The sequence below is a fragment of the Poromitra crassiceps genome (assembly GCF_964638095.1).
Source record: "Poromitra crassiceps genome assembly, chromosome: 10".
Taxonomy (NCBI): Eukaryota; Metazoa; Chordata; class Actinopteri; order Beryciformes; family Melamphaidae; genus Poromitra; species Poromitra crassiceps.
The window spans coordinates 5,986,299-6,003,629 of NC_139631.1; the positions used below are offsets into that span (position 1 = coordinate 5,986,299).

Consider the following 17,331-nt stretch of genomic DNA (forward strand, 5'->3'; position numbering starts at 1 on the left):
GAATGTTGCCCTAAATGCCCTCGTGAACAGAAAAAGTTTTAAGCCCTGATTTGTCACTCGGGCCAATGTGATGTCATTGGTAATCATGTAATCAGTGAGTGATCTCATCAATGATGTCATCACAACTGTGTATTGTCCAAATATTTCAAATTATACTTTGCTTTTGCAAAAATTGTTCTTACTACATTCATGCCAATAAAGCGATTGAATTTAACTTGAATTCAAATTGAGAAAGAAGCAACCCAGTGCAGCTGCTATGATGACATAATAGGCCTAGGCATTATGTCACAATTGGCCTAACGTGTATACAGGGGGAACTTGGTCAGCTCTTCTCATTTACAGACTAGTTGCTTACCTGTCAACACTTTCGCAATGAATTCAACGAACGACGATTGCAGTAGCGCCCGAATACCCAGCACTTTGCTGCTGGGCTTACCCTACAGGGGCGTGCCCGCTGCACTAACCTTATACTTTGTGTTATTCATGTTGCTGCTGTTTGTATTTGCCGTCTTGCGAAGGACATGGGACTATGGTCGTCTCGCACTGGTGACGGACACGGACAGAATTATGGAAATGTGCGCGGCAGACCACATGGGCGATCCGGAATACCTTCCCGACGCCATGACATCGGACACGGTCGAATCCTTCGAGCGCCCCAACTCCGTTGGCAGCGCGGCGGCCATTGGCATTGACACAGGCTTCTGCTCCTGGCTGAACGCCATCTACCGCCTCAGGGACGATGAGATCAGGCAGAAGTGTGGCGAGGATGCGGTGCATTATTTGTCCTTCCAGCGCCACATCACCGGCCTGCTGGTAGTGGTGGGGGTGCTCACTTTGGGCATCGTCTTACCCGTTAACTTCTCCGGAAACAAAGTGAATACTGAAAGAAATCCCTACAGTTTTGGCCGTACCACTATAGCGAATTTACATGACGGTGATAAACGTCTATGGCTGCACAGCATCATGGCGGTCCTATTCCTGTTACTGACGTTGTACAGCATGAGGCGACACACATCCATGATGCAGTACCGAGAAGATGACAAGGTGAACCGCACGTTATTTCTCAACAGAATATCCAAAACTACAAAGGAGGAGGACCTAAAGCAGCACTTTGAGCAGGCGTATGAAAACTGTGTCGTGCTAGACACCCACATTTGTTACAACGTGGACGAGCTGATGTGCAGCAAGGCCGAATGGAAGAAGACACATCGCAACAAGAAGTTCTTCTGTCACCTGCTCAGCCAGGGGGATATCCACACCATGGTCAACCCAAAGTCCTGCTGCTGCTGCGTCTTGAAATGCTGTGAGCAGGAAGAGGCTTTGAGCTACTACACCAAGCTGGAGGCAAAGCTGAGGGAGGAATGTCGGGTGGCGAAACAGAAGGTCTACGACAAACCCTTAGGGATGGCCTTTGTCACCTTCGAGAATGAGACCATGGCTGCTGTCATCATGAAGGACTTTAACGCTGTGAGCAGGAAGTCCAAGTTGGAGAGGTGGATGTGGTGTCACTGTGCGACAAAGCAGGACTCTATAATCGGCGAAAAGCTCAACACGGACAAGTGGACCGTCACCTACGCGCCCGATCCACTAAATGTCTACTGGCAGCATCTGCATGTGGGAGGAGTCATCTGGTGGCTCCGCTGGTTCATCATCAACTTTTTTCTCTCTATAATCCTCTTTTTCCTCACCACACCGTCCATCATCATCTCCACCCTGGACACATTATTAAATTATGAAAATACTCCGGTCCTCCTCACCCAGTTCTTACCCACCCTCATGCTGTGGGCCTCCACTGCCCTGCTCCCAACCATTGTGTACTACTCTGTCGTTTTCGAGAATCACTGGACTCGGTCAGGAGAGAACAGGATCACGATGCTTAAATGCTACGCGTTCCTAATCGTCATGGTTCTCTTGCTGCCCTCCCTGGGAATCAAAAGTTTGTTCAAGTTGTTCAGGAGGTTTACCCATCTTGCTGGGAGAGTCAAGTGTGTGGACACTCCTGATAGCGGAGCCTTCTATGTGACTTACGTCATCGCTTCTGCGTTCGTTGGTAACATCATGGAGCTGCTGAGGATCCCTGGTTGGTTTCTGTACATGATCCGTCTTTGCCTGACTCGCTCCAAGGCCGAGCGCAAGAACGTCATGAGGCACCAAGCGTACGAGTTTGAGTTTGGAGCGGCGTACGCCAGGGTGATGTGCATCTTCACTGTGGTCATGACCTACAGTATCACCTGCCCACTCATCCTGCCTTTCGGGATCATGTACATGCTGCTGAAGAACCGAGTGGACAGGTACAACATGTACTACGCCTACCTGCCTACCAAACTGGACAAGAAGATCCACTCGGCTGCGGTCAACCAAGTGCTGGTCGCACCCATTCTCTGTCTCAGCTGGCTTTTTTTCTCCCTCTATGAGCTCGACGAACCTTTGTTATCGGGGGTCTCCTTGTTCACGTTTATAGTTTTGGTCATCACAGTCGTCGTCTGCATCTTACACACCGGCTTTGGATATTTTAAATATCTCAGCGCTCACATCTACAAGATTGACACCCAGGTCGAGGATGGGCTGGACAACGTGCGTCCGATGACACAACTTGTCCAAGTTGTCCAACAAGTCAGCAAGTTCTCCAACAAGTCAGCACAGAAGCCGTACATGGCTCAGATACTACAAGACCCAAGTTCAACGGAACAGGTTGCACTTAAAAATGAGATCCAGATCTCCAGGGCCCAGTAGTTCAAAACTTTTAATCTTAATCAGATCCGATCAGATTTTGAAATCCCATTTTCTGTGATCCAGGATCAGACAACTTGGCCAGATTTTGTCCCAGTATTTCAAAGCAATTCAGGATAGGATCACCCTGATCCAGTTTCAGACTTTTCAAGATTACTAGATCCTGAATATCAGTGCTTTAATCCTACCGATCTCCATCTAGTGGATATGAAAGATAATACAAGGAAGACAAGAGACCACATTGCAGAGACATCTATAATGTCTAATTATATTTTTAAATACATAAAGGACATAAAATCATAATGGAATTGTAATTAAAAAAAATACTCCCACTAGGGTAACAACAAAAAAACATTCATTCAAAGGCAGCTGGATCATCCAGGTGTGCTTTGAGTAGCTGAATTCTAACATAACATAACACTGGCTTGTATTGTGCTACACAATATCGCTGTCCATCGCAGAGTCCCCCTCTCTGACATCGATGATCCCCCAGAGCCCCTTGCACCTGCTGATGATCTAGGCCCACCTATGGATTTCCCTCTAAATGAGAGACTGAGTGGTGGTGCAATGCGAGATGCTATTGTCCGCAATTACCTTTGAAAGGTGATGACAGATGATGGACTTTTTTTTTGTTGAAGATATTTTTTCTTTAATCTAAATTACATTTGTGATTGACAATCTTTGTTGTGATACTTTTATGAGCATAAACATTTATGTCATCAACATTTGGTTGAAAACAAAATAGTCCACCACAAACGTGACCAAAAAATGAAAAATTTAATTTATTTGCCATGAAGGCTAAAAATTGTCTATTATTTCAGTTAACAAACTTTGCCATCTTATTTATATTGAAACATATTTTTAAATAAATTGTATAGTACATTTTGCTCTGGTAATCCACTGGAAATCCACCCCTCTGGTGGGATCAAGATAATCCAGTTTTTTGGGATCAAACTGATCCCAATCCTGTGTTGTCGCTTTGAACTACCCGTTTTGAAGATTTGATCCAGATTAAAGCTTGGATTTGATTTCCTGATCTGATCGGATATCAAAGTGATCCTAATCCTGTTTTTTGGTTTTGAACTACCCAAAATCCAAATCTGATCCGATCAGATAGGGATTAAAAGTTTTAAACTACTGGGCCAAGGTGATTCACCTGTATAAATAAAGGTTAAATAAAAAAAATTAATAAAAATGATGTGGGTTTGGGCAGTGATGATGATGATGACACGAACAATGCTCAAAACCCACGTTCAGGTGAGCTTGCTTCATGCAGTGGTGATAACAGTCAGGGGTCTACAGGGGTCAGAGGTGAGGGTCGTCAGGGGTCAGGGGTCGTCCTCGCAGCGAGAGGAAATAATCCATGTTGGAAATGGCCTGAACGAGCTCTTTCAGTCCGCTTAAGACAGCCTCCCTGGTATTGACTGATGCTGCCCGGAACAGAAAAATACTTGAGTTCATTGAATATGTGAAATAACTATACAAGCTAAAGCAGCAGTTTTACACAACGTCCATCGAGGACAACACTAAAGACGTTCAGACAACACTAAAGACGTTCAGACAACACTAAAGACGTTCAAGACAACTCGGGAAAAAATGAGCGTCGAGCTGTAAAAAAATAATTGAGCGGTTGTCGAGGTCGGAATTACACGTCGAAAATTCTGGTATAATTTCAGAGCTTCGGTTTGTCCGAGTTGACGTCATCAAAGTGTTTGTTGACCTAATTTGATGTGTAATGTGTTTATATCTTCTTCTTAAAAGGGGGCTTACCCCCCACATTTTTGGCAAAACGGCCTGTTGCATGACCCGTCCTTGTCTCTGCTCCTGGGGGGGAAAATATTGCAGCCAGGAAGGGGGCTCGCACTACATTTGAATGTAGAAAATAAAGCTGATAACATACAATTTGATTCTTTAGACGTCTGACCCTTTCAAAAGTACCTCACAAACGGACAGCCCTGCTTAATCCTTGCAACAACAAAAACCTGGTCCATTGGAGTGAAATGAGATATTGCAACTCTATTATATGGCTCTGGCATTAGGTAATGATGACATTATTATTTTTTTCACATGGGGAAGGGGGCTTCCCCACTCACCGTGACCTACGTAACGGTGAACCAAATCGGCCATTTCGGAGGGCAAAAAAAACAAAAACAAAATGGCCACCATAGAGGCACTCTTGCACCTGAAAATGATAGGCTACAGTTTGTACAATTCTAACAGTTTAGTCCCAAATGTGGAGATTTTGACCAGAATCCTTCACACACCACCCCCACCACCTCAAAAGCCATTGGTTAAAAGCTGAAAATTTTGTTTTAGGGGTTAGTTACGCTTTTAATTCAAATTGGCTAAGTGGGTGGTGTGGACTGTGGAGGTGGTGTGTGTCACGATTGTGATGTAATCAGTGATGTCACTTGAGCAATTGTGATGTCATCAGTGATGTAATCCTTCCTGGCTGAGGCTTTATAAGTGGTGGGAGTATAAGTAGGGAGAAGAGAACAAGTGGCGCATCATCTCCAGTCTCCACCTTGGCAAGTTTAGGAACTACAATGCAGTCTAGTCTTTCATAATCTAGTTACATTACTTAATATCGATGTATATCAATAATTGCGCTGCTAAGTTTCATGTCTAGATATCGATATTCGATAACTGTACCGCCGCTTATCTGGCTCTATTTAAAAGTTGAACTGAAGTCGCTGCTTGACATAAGGCTTTGCTCATTTTCAACCCACTTTGTATCATTACAATGTCAGTAATATAAGCAGCAGCCTTTACCTTGTCTTCATGTTTTTCTGCGCCTTCATGTTTTTCTCGTTTATTCGGGAGGTCAAAACGGGTCATTCGGAAGGGAACAACATGATTTTTGCTTGAGAAATCTCTTCATGATTTCTCAATGCAGATTAGGACGGCGTCAGAGCCTATGCGCATGCATCTAACGGTGACGCTGCTCACATGACCTTGATTTCTTGGAAACCAGGCAAAGAATTGTGAGAAGGTAAGGCTGGATGCTGTGGTTAAGCTACACAAGCCTCCTGCTGGAGCCTTCCAGCCCCTCTAGCCTTCCTCCCCTTCCTCCGCAGTTGCGGTGAGGCACAGGGGAGTGAGGGCGTTTGGGGTTAGGCAAAAGTCAGTGACACCTTGGGGTTAGGTTTAGGCACTGGTAGCCAGTTGGTTGGGGTTAAGGTTTGGATGACAAATAGTGCTCCATGGCGAGGACTAGGGTCGAAGCCTTCCTGCCCAGGAGGAAGGTGTCATCTCAAAAGCCTGACTTGCCCAAGTCTTGACACATAACTAATGATATACAGTGTGATGCAGATTTTGTGAGGTGAGAGAACACAAGACAACATATTCAGGTTCACCTTCTATCAAGATATTTTGCATTTGCAATTTCTGACAAATTCTTTATTGCCTCCATCATTCTGAGGCCTTTTGCAATTCCACTGATTGCAACCATGGCCTCCCTGTGCTTTTGCAGGACGTTGGTCAGTGCACGAGTGCTGGGGATGCACGCCACTGGTGCTGAACACAGTGGGATCCCTGCCACTGGTGCTCGGCACGCCGCTGCTGTCGCCTACAGCCCCCCCTCGCCGGGACTCTTCACGGTCCGTGCCCCCACGTCTGCCAGGACACAAAAGCATAATACGCCACCTGCTTCAGCATTGATCATTGTTTCACTTTCACATTGTTCACATCACACAGCCATGTAATGAAATAAACAGTGCTTTACCGGGTTTGTCTGCTGTCTGTGTCATTTCAGAGTCTCCCTCCCTCTCCGACACTATGCCTGCAATGCTTTCCTTCGCCAGGATTACCAGGGTTGCATGCTACGGCACACCATTATTAACTCCTGGCAGATCTCTCAATTTCAGGAACTTGTGCAGTTTATACTCAAAGCCAATGGGATGTTCACTAGGTGGCCTGTATTTCCTTGTCATGGTGGAGCCCAGGTAGGGAATGAGTGCACAGCTCTCTTCAAACAACGCCAGCTTCTTTTTGTACCTTTGGCGGGTGGACTCTGAGCTCTTGTGGTTGAACGCTTTGAGATAACAGGCCATGTAGAGGAGAGCCGATCTTTGCACACAGAGGAAGGGATACTTTGGTTTGAGACACCCAACAGCTGTCATGGCCTTGATGACTGCTTCTGCCACACCATGTTCCAAGTAACCCAACATTGGGAGAGAGGTGACCTGTACAGGCTCACGGACAGGAGGAAGCTTATTGGGCAGCTTCTGGTCCCAGTAGGTTTCAGGAACCATTAGAAACGTGTCCTGCTTCTGCTTTGTCTCAAAAATGTAGATCTGTCTCCGGTATTCCACAGCATATCCCATGTTTCCTCGAACCAGGGCTTCATACCTCTGCTTTCCATCCAGGTAAGTGACGGGGCAGAATCCCTTCATCTCAACTTGCTGTGGGAAACTGTTCTTCACCTCAACCTCAGTCAGCTTCCTTGGCAGCAAGTGTGGTTGTGGGAGTGTGTGCGGGCAGCCAGGAACCACAAACTGATCTGGAGTGGCCAGGAACCGCTCCAAATGGTCTCCACAGCACATTTTGTAGTAGTGTCTATTGTATTCAGCTGCCAGTGCCAGGGATGCAGTATGTGAGGTGTCCAGCAGGTGGTGATGTAGAGCCAGGCAGACAGGGCAGTACTGACCAAACTCTCCCAGACGAGACTGCAGCTCCTTGGGGGTGATGCACAGCTTGTGGATGCAAGCTGCCTGGCCGCTGTGAGTCCTCTCCAGGTAGCTGTGGATATGTTTAATATTGATGCAGATCTCCTCTAGAACGCTGTTACAGACCCACCATTTGCTCTTTAGCCCATCCAGCAGGATCCAGTTCTTGTACTGTTGCTGGAAGTGTCGCCTCACATGCTCCATCTCCTGCTTGTAATGGGAGTTACGGAAACGGAGGATCTCTGAACTATCATGCATCAGGTGAGGCTTGTTGGGCTTTATCTTGTCGATCAGGCCTCTTTCCAGCATCTCCACCGTGTCCATCCCCAGTTCCACGACTGTCATGAGGATGATACTCCGAGCCTCCATCATCTCAGCCTGCTTAAGTGTCATTGGGAAGCCGTCCAACACGTACCCTCTGGTGGTGCAGACTAAACTCATGAGCGCCACCTCCAGACACTGAATAGCCAGTTCATCAGGCACGACGAGGCCCTTGGAAAGGTGCTCCTTCATCTGGACAGCCAGCTCGGTACGAGTGTTCAGGACCATGCGCATAGCACCGCCGATGGACAGCCGCACCAAGCCATACTTGTGAGCAAACACGTTTGACACGATGGTTTTTCCAGACTTGGGCGGTCCAATGACAGCCAGTTTAATGGGGAGGGAGGGGTGGGGTTTGCGCTGCTTAAGGTACTTCATGACGTTGAGCATGAATGTGCTGCGAGTCGCCTTGGATACAAAGAAGTAGATATACTGGTGGAAGAGCAGAGGGTATGTTGCATTGAGTGGCCCCTGCAGTGGCTGGATCAAGTCTCCTTCTGTGTACTTGACAGGGTCCCAGCAGCCAAATGCACTGTGGAACTTGTAGGAGGAGTACAGTATCTTACGTGCCAGACTCTCACTGATGGGTTGGCATTTCTGGAAGAGTGATTCCCTGTTGGTCAGCAGGGGCTGGATCTTCTGGAGCAGCTGGTAACGCACAATCCGTGGCTTACGGGATGCACTGATTGACACTTGGGGGGTGTTTGTTTCACTCAGGAACTCCATCAAAATCTTGAGGTTGTTGTTGTCCACCTCAAAACGTTCCACTATCTGTATCTCCAGCCGGTCAGTAGCTGCCTCCTCAGTCTCCCTACTCTCAGTGACCTCGCTCTCCTCGTCAGGAGGGAACTCGTCCTGCAGTATGGCCTCCCACTCTTCCTCCATGTATTCATCTTCCTCGTCTTCGTCCTCACTGTCCCTGGTCTTTTTTCCAGCTTGCTCTGTCATGAATGCAGCCCTTCTCTTGGCAATGTTGTTCTCCCGAATCTTCAGACGTAGGTCACGGATGAGTTTCTGCTGTGCTTTACGGCGGTTCTTGCGTTCTCGCCAGGCTTCCAGGTGAAGTGGCAACAAGCGTCTCACCATGTCCATGACATCCACTGCCATGATAACTACAACATCAGGGAAGAGCTGCTGCTCCCGCATATACTGCACCTCATCAGCACTTCGAGGAAAGCCTTCCAGGATAAAACCTGTGGACTTGTATGGCTCCTGTTTCCAGTACGGTGCAAGCACCTTATCCAGGATTGCTTGAGGCAGAGATTCTCCATAAGACAGGTATCTTCTGATGGCATCTTCATCCTCGGTCATTGCCACTTCCTGCTCTTCCTCCATGTCAGGTTCATTGACAGGGTCGTCCTCTGTCTTCTGCTCGTCCTCGCCCTCGATTTCCTTCATCAGGGCCTCCAGCTCCTCAGGAGCCTCCTCCGGAGCATCTGCCTCATCGTTGGGGAGCACTCGGCTCTGTGTCTTGGCCAGGATGAGCTCTTGTAGCTTCTCCCTGAGCTGAACGTAGAAGACGCCCAGCTGCTGGGCCAGCCACTCACCATTAGTGGTCTTGCCTGACCCTCGCGTGCCGAGCAAAAAGACCCTCAGGGCTGGGGGCTTCAGAGGCTCGGCCTGTGCAACAAATTCCTCAGGATTTTTAAGGAAGCGCTGCATGGCCTCCGAACTGGAGAAGTAATAGGCCTTTTCGCGGTACTTGGCTGCGATTTTGTCTGTACAGGGCCACAGGACTTCACGGTCTTTTAAGGCCACAGGGCAGAAGTGACCGGTATCTCCCAATAATCTCTGAGCTGTTGTGTCCTCTTCAGTGTCTCCCTCAGCTGCATCACTGTCCTCATTGGCATCCTCTGCTTTCTCCAGCGCTCTCTCTGCTTTCTCCAGCTCTGCTAGGGCCTGACTATCCTGTCTATCCTCTTCCTCATCCTCCAGGTCAACTCCTGTTAGCTCCCGGGACACATACTTGAACGGCTTCATCATCTGTTGGAGGAGCTCTTCAAACAGGTCCTCAGTACTCTTGCCGCCAATCTCCAGTACTGAGTAGCTGACAGTTAAATCAGGCTCCATGCACTCCCATTCTAATGCAAACTGCTTCAGCTGCAATTTATAGTCATTCATTTCCGGGCCATCTGGATAACCTAACTCCCACTTATCAGGCAGTACCAGATCATCTTCTTTTTTGAAGGTGACAGGATATGATCTGCTGTCTGTGTCAGTTTGGTCCAGGTTTCCATACGTTTCTTCAGCAACTGTCTCTAGACTAGTATGTGATTCCTGCTCTTTACAGCTGACCAAGTCATGTTTCTCCTTCCCAGACTGTTCCTCCTGCAACCTCTTCTTCACTGCCTTGTCCACAGTCTCCTTGTTCATCTCATAGTGTCTCCTCAATATGGTCCCTCCTTCACTGTCTTTGAGGCAGAAGAGGAAGTCTGGAAGGATTCCATTATCGGCTTCCTGTATGGTGACCAGCTGGGAGCGGTTCTTGGGGAAGTTGTCGAGCACCCAGCCAGTTCTCACCTCTGCATCTCCATCCGCGTCTTCAATCTCTTTTATACGTTTCTCTAAAACATCCGCATCAGAAAGAGGTGCTCTGGTCATTTGTTCATCTTCTTCCAGTGCAGAAAGCACCATGGCTTTCACCTCTGGGTGATCTTCAGTCACCTCAAATGAGTCGGGTGTGCCAACCATTTCCATCTTCATCTTGATTTTCTCTATGGCGATCTGAGTGGTGTCTTCTTTGATTTTTTCCAGCCTGTCCTTCTCCAGCTTGACCAGGCCCGGCTGCATCAGCTCGTCCATGTCAAGCACCAATGCTCCATACTGTTGGGATAGAAGCTTGGATAGGGTGCTCTTACCTGCCTGTGGGGGCCCAATAATGGATACCCTGCAAGGGGAACTGGGCATTGGAGGAAGCAAGTAGTGCCGGGGGGTTAGAACAAACTTCTTATAGGCCTCCTCAGATGAAAGGATGTACATCTTGTCCTGGAAGCCCACACATAATTCAGGCTTGCCCTGAATGGCCTTGCCCTCTTTCAGCGCAACAGGGCAGGTTCTACCCCAGCGGCTCCTTCTCCACCTGAAGCCAGGGGCCACTGCCTTGGAGGAAGACACTATTCTCATCAGCTCATCTGTTTCAATCTGATCAGGAAATTCTTCATCGTCATCGTGGTGGAGACGGACAGGAACAGAGACACGCTTCACTGCCATGAATTCCAGATGGGACATTACAGACAAGTGCAGCTCCTCAGGTCTGTTGTTCCCATCCAGCTCAAACAGGTAGAGTGGGTCGTGGTCAGCCATGTATTCCTCCAGGGGTCTGTGCAAAGTATCCTTGTAAGTGTTGATCCTGAGAGAAGCATTCTCGGCTGAATTCTCTTCCGTCCACACCATCTGGTCGATTATGCCCTTTTGGAGTTCATTCTCCTGCTCTTCCTCATTCTCCACTACATCCTCTCTGTCCTTCTTCTTGGTGTTTACCTTCTCGCGGTTCCACTGTTCCCTGAGGTACAACTGGCCTGTCTCCGGGTGCTGCCTCAGACCTGACAACCTCTGGATCAAGTCCTTGTCCCCACACTTGATGTTGATGATGAAATCAGGTTTTAGGCTGTGGTTTTTGATCAGCTCAATCTGCTCATGTATCTTCAGACACTCTTCAGACATGCCAGGCAAGCAGCTCAATACATAACCATAGTGTTCCACATCTGGTGAGTTAAGCCTGGCAATAATCAGCTGGACCACCATGTCTTCTGGTATACTTCTCCCCTTAGATAAGATATCAAACAGCTCTATCCCTTGTTTAGTTTCATCTTTTATGTGTGTCTTGAGTAGTTCTGTATCATCAATCAAGATACACTTCCAGGATTCTGCTATTCGTTTGGCCAATGTGGATTTGCCAACACCTGGTTTCCCAACGATGATGAAGCAGGTGGGTTTACCAAAAAGAATCTCTCTCTCAGCTTCATCCTCAATGAGGTTGTCTACAAACTTCTCCATACTAGTGCAGTGCCCATCACATGGAATGACTCACATGAAATGATTGAGGTTACTCTACCCGTCCTACTTATAGCCTCTGCATCACCGATGATGTCACAATGTCTATGACACCATCAGTGACTGTCATGAATCACTGCTATGCTCTCACTCAAATAACAGGCTCGAAGACATGTGCAGATCTGAAATTGCACACGGGCATTGGTGTGTGTCACTTGTGCAATTGTGATGCCATCAGTGATGTCACTCGAGCAATTGTGATGTAATTGGTGATGATGTCATCAGCGATGATGTCATCAGTTATCTCATAGATGCCAGTGACCTGCCCACTTTCTTTCTTTCGACAGAACTTGTTTGTCCTTTACTTTGGTCTTTGCCTCTTTCGATGCTTTCCGGTTAATAAGGAGCTCTCTGCATATCTCATGAATGTCCTTCCCATCGAGATCGGCCAGTCTTCTGCACACAATGATCAGGCGGTCTCTGTACTTGGGTTTTTTACACACAGGATTTCCACTCAAATCCATTTGATGTAGTTGAGGCCAGTGGCTGAATACATCCTCCAACTCCTCCACGTCATTCAGCTGATTGTCAGCAGCAGAGAAATGCTGGAGTTCTCTCAGCGTAGCCAGCTCCCTGATCTCATCAATGTTATTGTTATTGATATTCAGGACACAGAGAGAGCCAGCAAGGGAGAGGAGAGTCCTGCGCTCCAGGAGCAGCTTCTCCCCTGGTGCCAGCCTCTGGTTCTCCACGTGAAGTTCCTTCAGCTCTCTGAGCTGCTCTAATCCCTCCACCACTGCAATACAGTTTCCACCCAGATAGAGCTTGGACAGCTTCTGCAGATTGGAGAGCTTGCCTATCTGGGTGATGTTGTTGTTCTGCAGGTACAGACGGGTAAGGTTGGAGGCAAAGCCCAGGTTGCAGATGTGTGTGATGTGATTGTCGTACAGGTAGAGAACAGTGAGGTTTCTACACATGGAGAGGTCGCTGATATCCTCAATGTTCCTGTTGGAGAAGTGGAGATGTGTGAGTCTCTGGAGGTACTGTGAGAGGGAGTAGGTGTGGCTTATTTTCTTTTTGAAGTGCTTGCTAGATTTAGCGATCAGTTCTGTGGTCAGGCACACCATGGTGACGAGCCTGTCGACTCATCTTCATCTTTAATGGTGATCTCACCAGTGATGTCACTCGAGTAATTGTGATGTCACCAGTGATGTCGGAGAGTAATTGTTATGTCATCAGTGATGCCACTCGAGATGTTATCAGTGATGTCACGCATGCACGTTCTGTGATGTTTGAGCCTTGGTCCGCGCCGTAGTTTTGGAAATCAGGAAGCAGTAACGTTGATATCAAGCAGAAAGAAACCTCCGTGAGCAGAAAAGGAGGAAGAAAATTGTTATAATGGCAATTTCAGCTTAAAATTGAGAAGATGTCCCGCATTTTGGGTGAGAGAGAGAGAGGGAGCGCGTCAGCTCTCCCCGTCTGTCTCGTCTTTCACCGTGGCAGAGAGAGTGAGAGACAGACAGACGGAGAACGGGGGGGGGGGGGGGGAGGGGGGGGGGAAGACAGAGAGGGAGAGAGAGGTAGAGAAAGCGAGCGAGACAGACAGGCAGTGAGAGAGGGACAGACGGAGAACGGGAACGCGAGAGAGAGAGAGATACCGAGAGAGAAAGAGAGAGGGGGGAGAGAGCATGCACGCAGCTTCTCCTGTCTGTGGCTGGAGAGATGTAGAGGATCGCACCAATTAACTTCACACAGTGCAGCCTGAGAGATGTGTATTCCCAGTAACTAGTAGCAATAATAACAATATTACCAATGGCCAAATACTTACCCATACTAATGATAATAGCTACTACCCATATTAATACAACAGTGCATCTTTGTGCACAAAGTGCACAAAGCTCTCAGGTTTAAGGTAGATTTAGAACAGATTAAAAAAATTTGATTAATTTGCGATTAATCGTGAGTTAACTATGGAAATCATGCGATTAATCGCGATTAAATATTTTAATCGATTGACAGCCCTAATATATATATATATATATATATATTAGTTTAGTTTTCAGAATATGAAAACAGAACATAAAAACAAAAACGGACTCATACACAGGAAAAAGGAAAAACATAATACTGCATTGTCAACGTAACGACTCGGCTACCATAGTGTGCTCATGTCCTTATGAGAGATGTTTTGCATGGGATCACATGCAAGGGGTCCATGAGAGGTCAGCTGGGCGAGTCACTCGTCACCCCTGACTATGTCAAAGTAGGCCAGAAATGGGTCATTGCTGGACACTGTTGACATTACTGTCATAAAGGTAGGACAGGTACTACACTACTTGAAGAAGAGGAAGAGGTGAGGAAGAGGTGGACTACCTGGATGGAATCACAGCAGAGATATTTGGGGATGATGAGGAGTTTGAGCTCTTTGCCAGTCTGCTCCAAAATATAATGGGTTCTTCGTTGGCCCATTCTATACAACCTTCCACAAAGCTTCATGAAAATCTGTCCAGTAGTTTCCTGCTAACAGACAAACATCCCCAACATGTGAGTACAATATGTTCAAGTGAATAAACGATTAATAAATAATAATAAATAAATAAACTTGTTTGTTTCTGTGAAGTAGCTCCGTTATGATTGAAGCTAGGCTGCTGTGTTTCTGCCTCTGCAGCATGTTACGTTCCAAAACAGCACAGCGGACAGAAATCTATTCTCAGTAATTCGGTCCGTTTTCTGTTTCCACACGCCGTGGGCCTGTACAGGATCTGTACTGGTTCTGTTTGTGGCAGGAGTGGACGCTGTTCCAGACACTTGTGTAGGAGCAGATCATGATGTTGCCGGTAGCCAATAGAGAGGTCTATAAAGGTCATGGATTACTTGATGCCTCTATTCACCTTATTCCTGGACTTACGTTTCCCATGATTCTCAGCGGTTGCCGGTTGTCGACTTCCTGTTTAAAAAAAATTCACTAGCAAGGACGTGCGCGCCGCTGTCAAAGAGTGGGAATGTTTGGCTTATTTTATCCGAAATGGCTAAAAATAGTAACGTTGTGTGGTTGCATAGCGGCGATATTTTACAAAAACGAGGTGAATGTCAATTCACTCGTACTGTATGGGCTTATTTTAGCCGAAATTGCTAAAAAAAATAGTATGTGGTTGCATAGCGGCAGCTTTTGTTTTGAAGGCTAAACGTCCAAACCGGAACTCTTATTATTTGGTCATTGAACGGAGCTTTAGCGGTCTCTCTCTTTCAAGATTCAAGATATTGTCACTCCGTTGTACATGCACATGTGAAATTATTGTGCTAGGGGGCTCCATTACAAGACATAAACACAGTTAGTAGACGGACAAGCCCGTCTTTTATAGTCACACGAACACACCTAACACATGCATGCGGCCACAAACACACACTCATGCTGACGGTGGCCGGTGAAATTTGTCCTCTGCATTTAACCCATCCAGGCTTGTCCTTTCCTCCGAGGGGCAGGCCAGGAGCAGTGGTCGCTTTTTCTTTCCAGCGCCCGGGGACCAACTTCGGATGTTGTCACTGGTCGGATGACGATGACGATCTTCTGCATGTTTTTAGTGGGGGGGGGGGGGGGGGTTATGTACGGAGGAAACCCCTGGGGAGCACGGGGAGAACATGCAAACTCCACACAGAAAGGCCCTTTCGACGAGATAGCCCACCTGTACCTACCACATAGGTAGGTACAACGTCACAACAATTATTATGATTATTTTCAGTCTCTCTCGCTATGAACGGTCCTGGGCGGAAACAGGCAACCGGCAGCTGGAAACAGGGAGGGAGGGTGTCATGGAAGCGCCCACGGTCTCATCAGGAAACTCGTGAATAACAAGTGTTTGAAGTCTATCCTACCTTTCCTCTGACAAAATGTGCAGCTGATGCACATGTCCCCCAGTGCTCCCATGTGTCTGTTTTATGATGCACTCGCGCCATACAGGAGAGAGGACTGCCATTGTGGAGCTGTAAAGGTTGTCCGTCCAAATCCCAGGAGGACTAGCTCGGAAAATGTTAACCTGATGCTGCCCGATGGTTTGTTTTCACATAACCATCTGGGAACGAGCCGCTCAGGACACTGTTTCAAAGGGGCAGCGGGCGCTTTCAAAAAATACCTGGCAGGTGATTGGATGAACCATCTGTCTATCACGTCTGTCACATGGGCTCGCTCTCGCAGGCGTCACACCAGAGCCTGCCTCTCTAGACACTGATTGGTGCGAAACACTGTGGTTCACATTCAGATCAATCAATTGGAGCGTGACAAGATGGATTTGTCGTGTGATCGTGATCTCATGATCTCGCGGCAATCCAGTTGCCTCGCAAGGTTAGGAAGATGTGGGTGCACGGGAGATTTTGATGAATTCGGTTCATGAACTTGTGCATACTGCGGCGATGGAAGCCAAATAGCCAATGTGACACTTCAGCTTGATCACAAACTGACGATTTTGCCTTTGTGAACATGAACCAAATTTGTCTCGTGACAAAGTTCCCAGGTTGGCGACAGTGTAAGTGTGTTTGAATGTGAGGCAAGTTGGTACTGATAAAGGATATGTTGTGCTCAGCCGACTTTCACTGGATGAATAAAGCTTGAAACAAATGTTTGGGAGCCGGAGCTGCAGGTATAGCAGCTGGGGGGAGGTCATCAGGTTGACAGACCCGGGGAGGGAGAGAGGCTTACAGATGTGGAGGTGCTCCTCTTTACAAGGCGGTGCCCTCTGGAGACCACCCTGCCACTGCACTATCAAGTCCACCACTAACACACTTTACAGAAGGTGAAGCCCTCCTGAGGAGGTGGGGCCCCCTTTAACGGCCACATCCCTGTGGGAAACCAGGAGGGCTCAACAAGAAAGACTGGAGAGAGTCATTATGGCAGCGCAGTCTCACAAAATTGTGTGTAAGGAAAAGCGACGTGTGAAATGCAGATTACGTGTTGTGGACATGAATGATTTGATACGTTCATCCACCATGAAAGGATTATGTGGAAATGGCATGAATTGGACCAAAACTGTTTCTAAAATGTGTCATTTTACGTCGACAATCTCAACACTATACCGACACGCCCAGTTACGTTCCTCCGCCGTTATAAACGAAAGTAAACACGTGTTGCACCATTGGTTGGTTTGGGCAACAAAGCCACTTGCTTAGGGTTATGGTTATGGTTGGGGTTGGGGTTGTGGTTAACACCGAAAGTAAAAACATAACATGCCTCACTGGGGAGTCGAACATGCACTTCCTTGCAAGACGGGGACACCTACACCAATCTCAGCCCTGCTCCTTTAGGCACCAGCGAGCTACAAGATATACCGTTCTATGACTCTATGACATGCATAAAGTTCATATTCACATATCTAGAAATGATATGCAATTTTGTTTCAGAAATGTTGATATTCTACATATCCGTGTATTTGCACATACAATACTGACATTTTGTTCTGGCGACTGGGCTGGACTCAAGGCGAAGGTGCGTACCATGTAACCATGAGCGTCGTCATGGTTACATGGTTGGTTGGTTCGAATCTGGTCTAGAAACATTTTCGTCATCATTTCGTTCATCATTTCACCACATTTCATGAGATCAGGCTGAATTGAGAGTTTGGTTCACTTC

At 47.3% G+C, this 17,331-nt stretch overlaps 1 protein-coding gene and 2 pseudogenes across 3 annotated transcripts; 1 reads left to right on the top strand and 2 right to left on the bottom strand.

Moving 5' to 3' along the window:
* The first annotated feature begins 372 nt into the window (after positions 1-372).
* Positions 373-2,733, top strand: LOC310783795 (CSC1-like protein 2 pseudogene; annotated as a pseudogene). The gene has a single exon. The product of its transcript is annotated as a CSC1-like protein 2 pseudogene (transcript).
* Positions 2,734-6,551: 3,818 nt separating this feature from the next.
* Positions 6,552-11,714, bottom strand: LOC310783796 (adenylate kinase 9 pseudogene; annotated as a pseudogene). The gene has a single exon. The product of its transcript is annotated as an adenylate kinase 9 pseudogene (transcript).
* A 302-nt stretch (positions 11,715-12,016) lies between these two features.
* Positions 12,017-12,838, bottom strand: LOC310783797 (protein phosphatase 1 regulatory subunit 42-like; the record flags this gene model as incomplete). Its single annotated transcript, XM_083644698.1, has 1 exon — positions 12,017-12,838. The coding sequence occupies one exon, from the start codon at positions 12,836-12,838 to the stop codon at positions 12,017-12,019; it is 822 nt and encodes a 273-aa protein (XP_083500824.1).
* Positions 12,839-17,331: the final 4,493 nt, after the last annotated feature.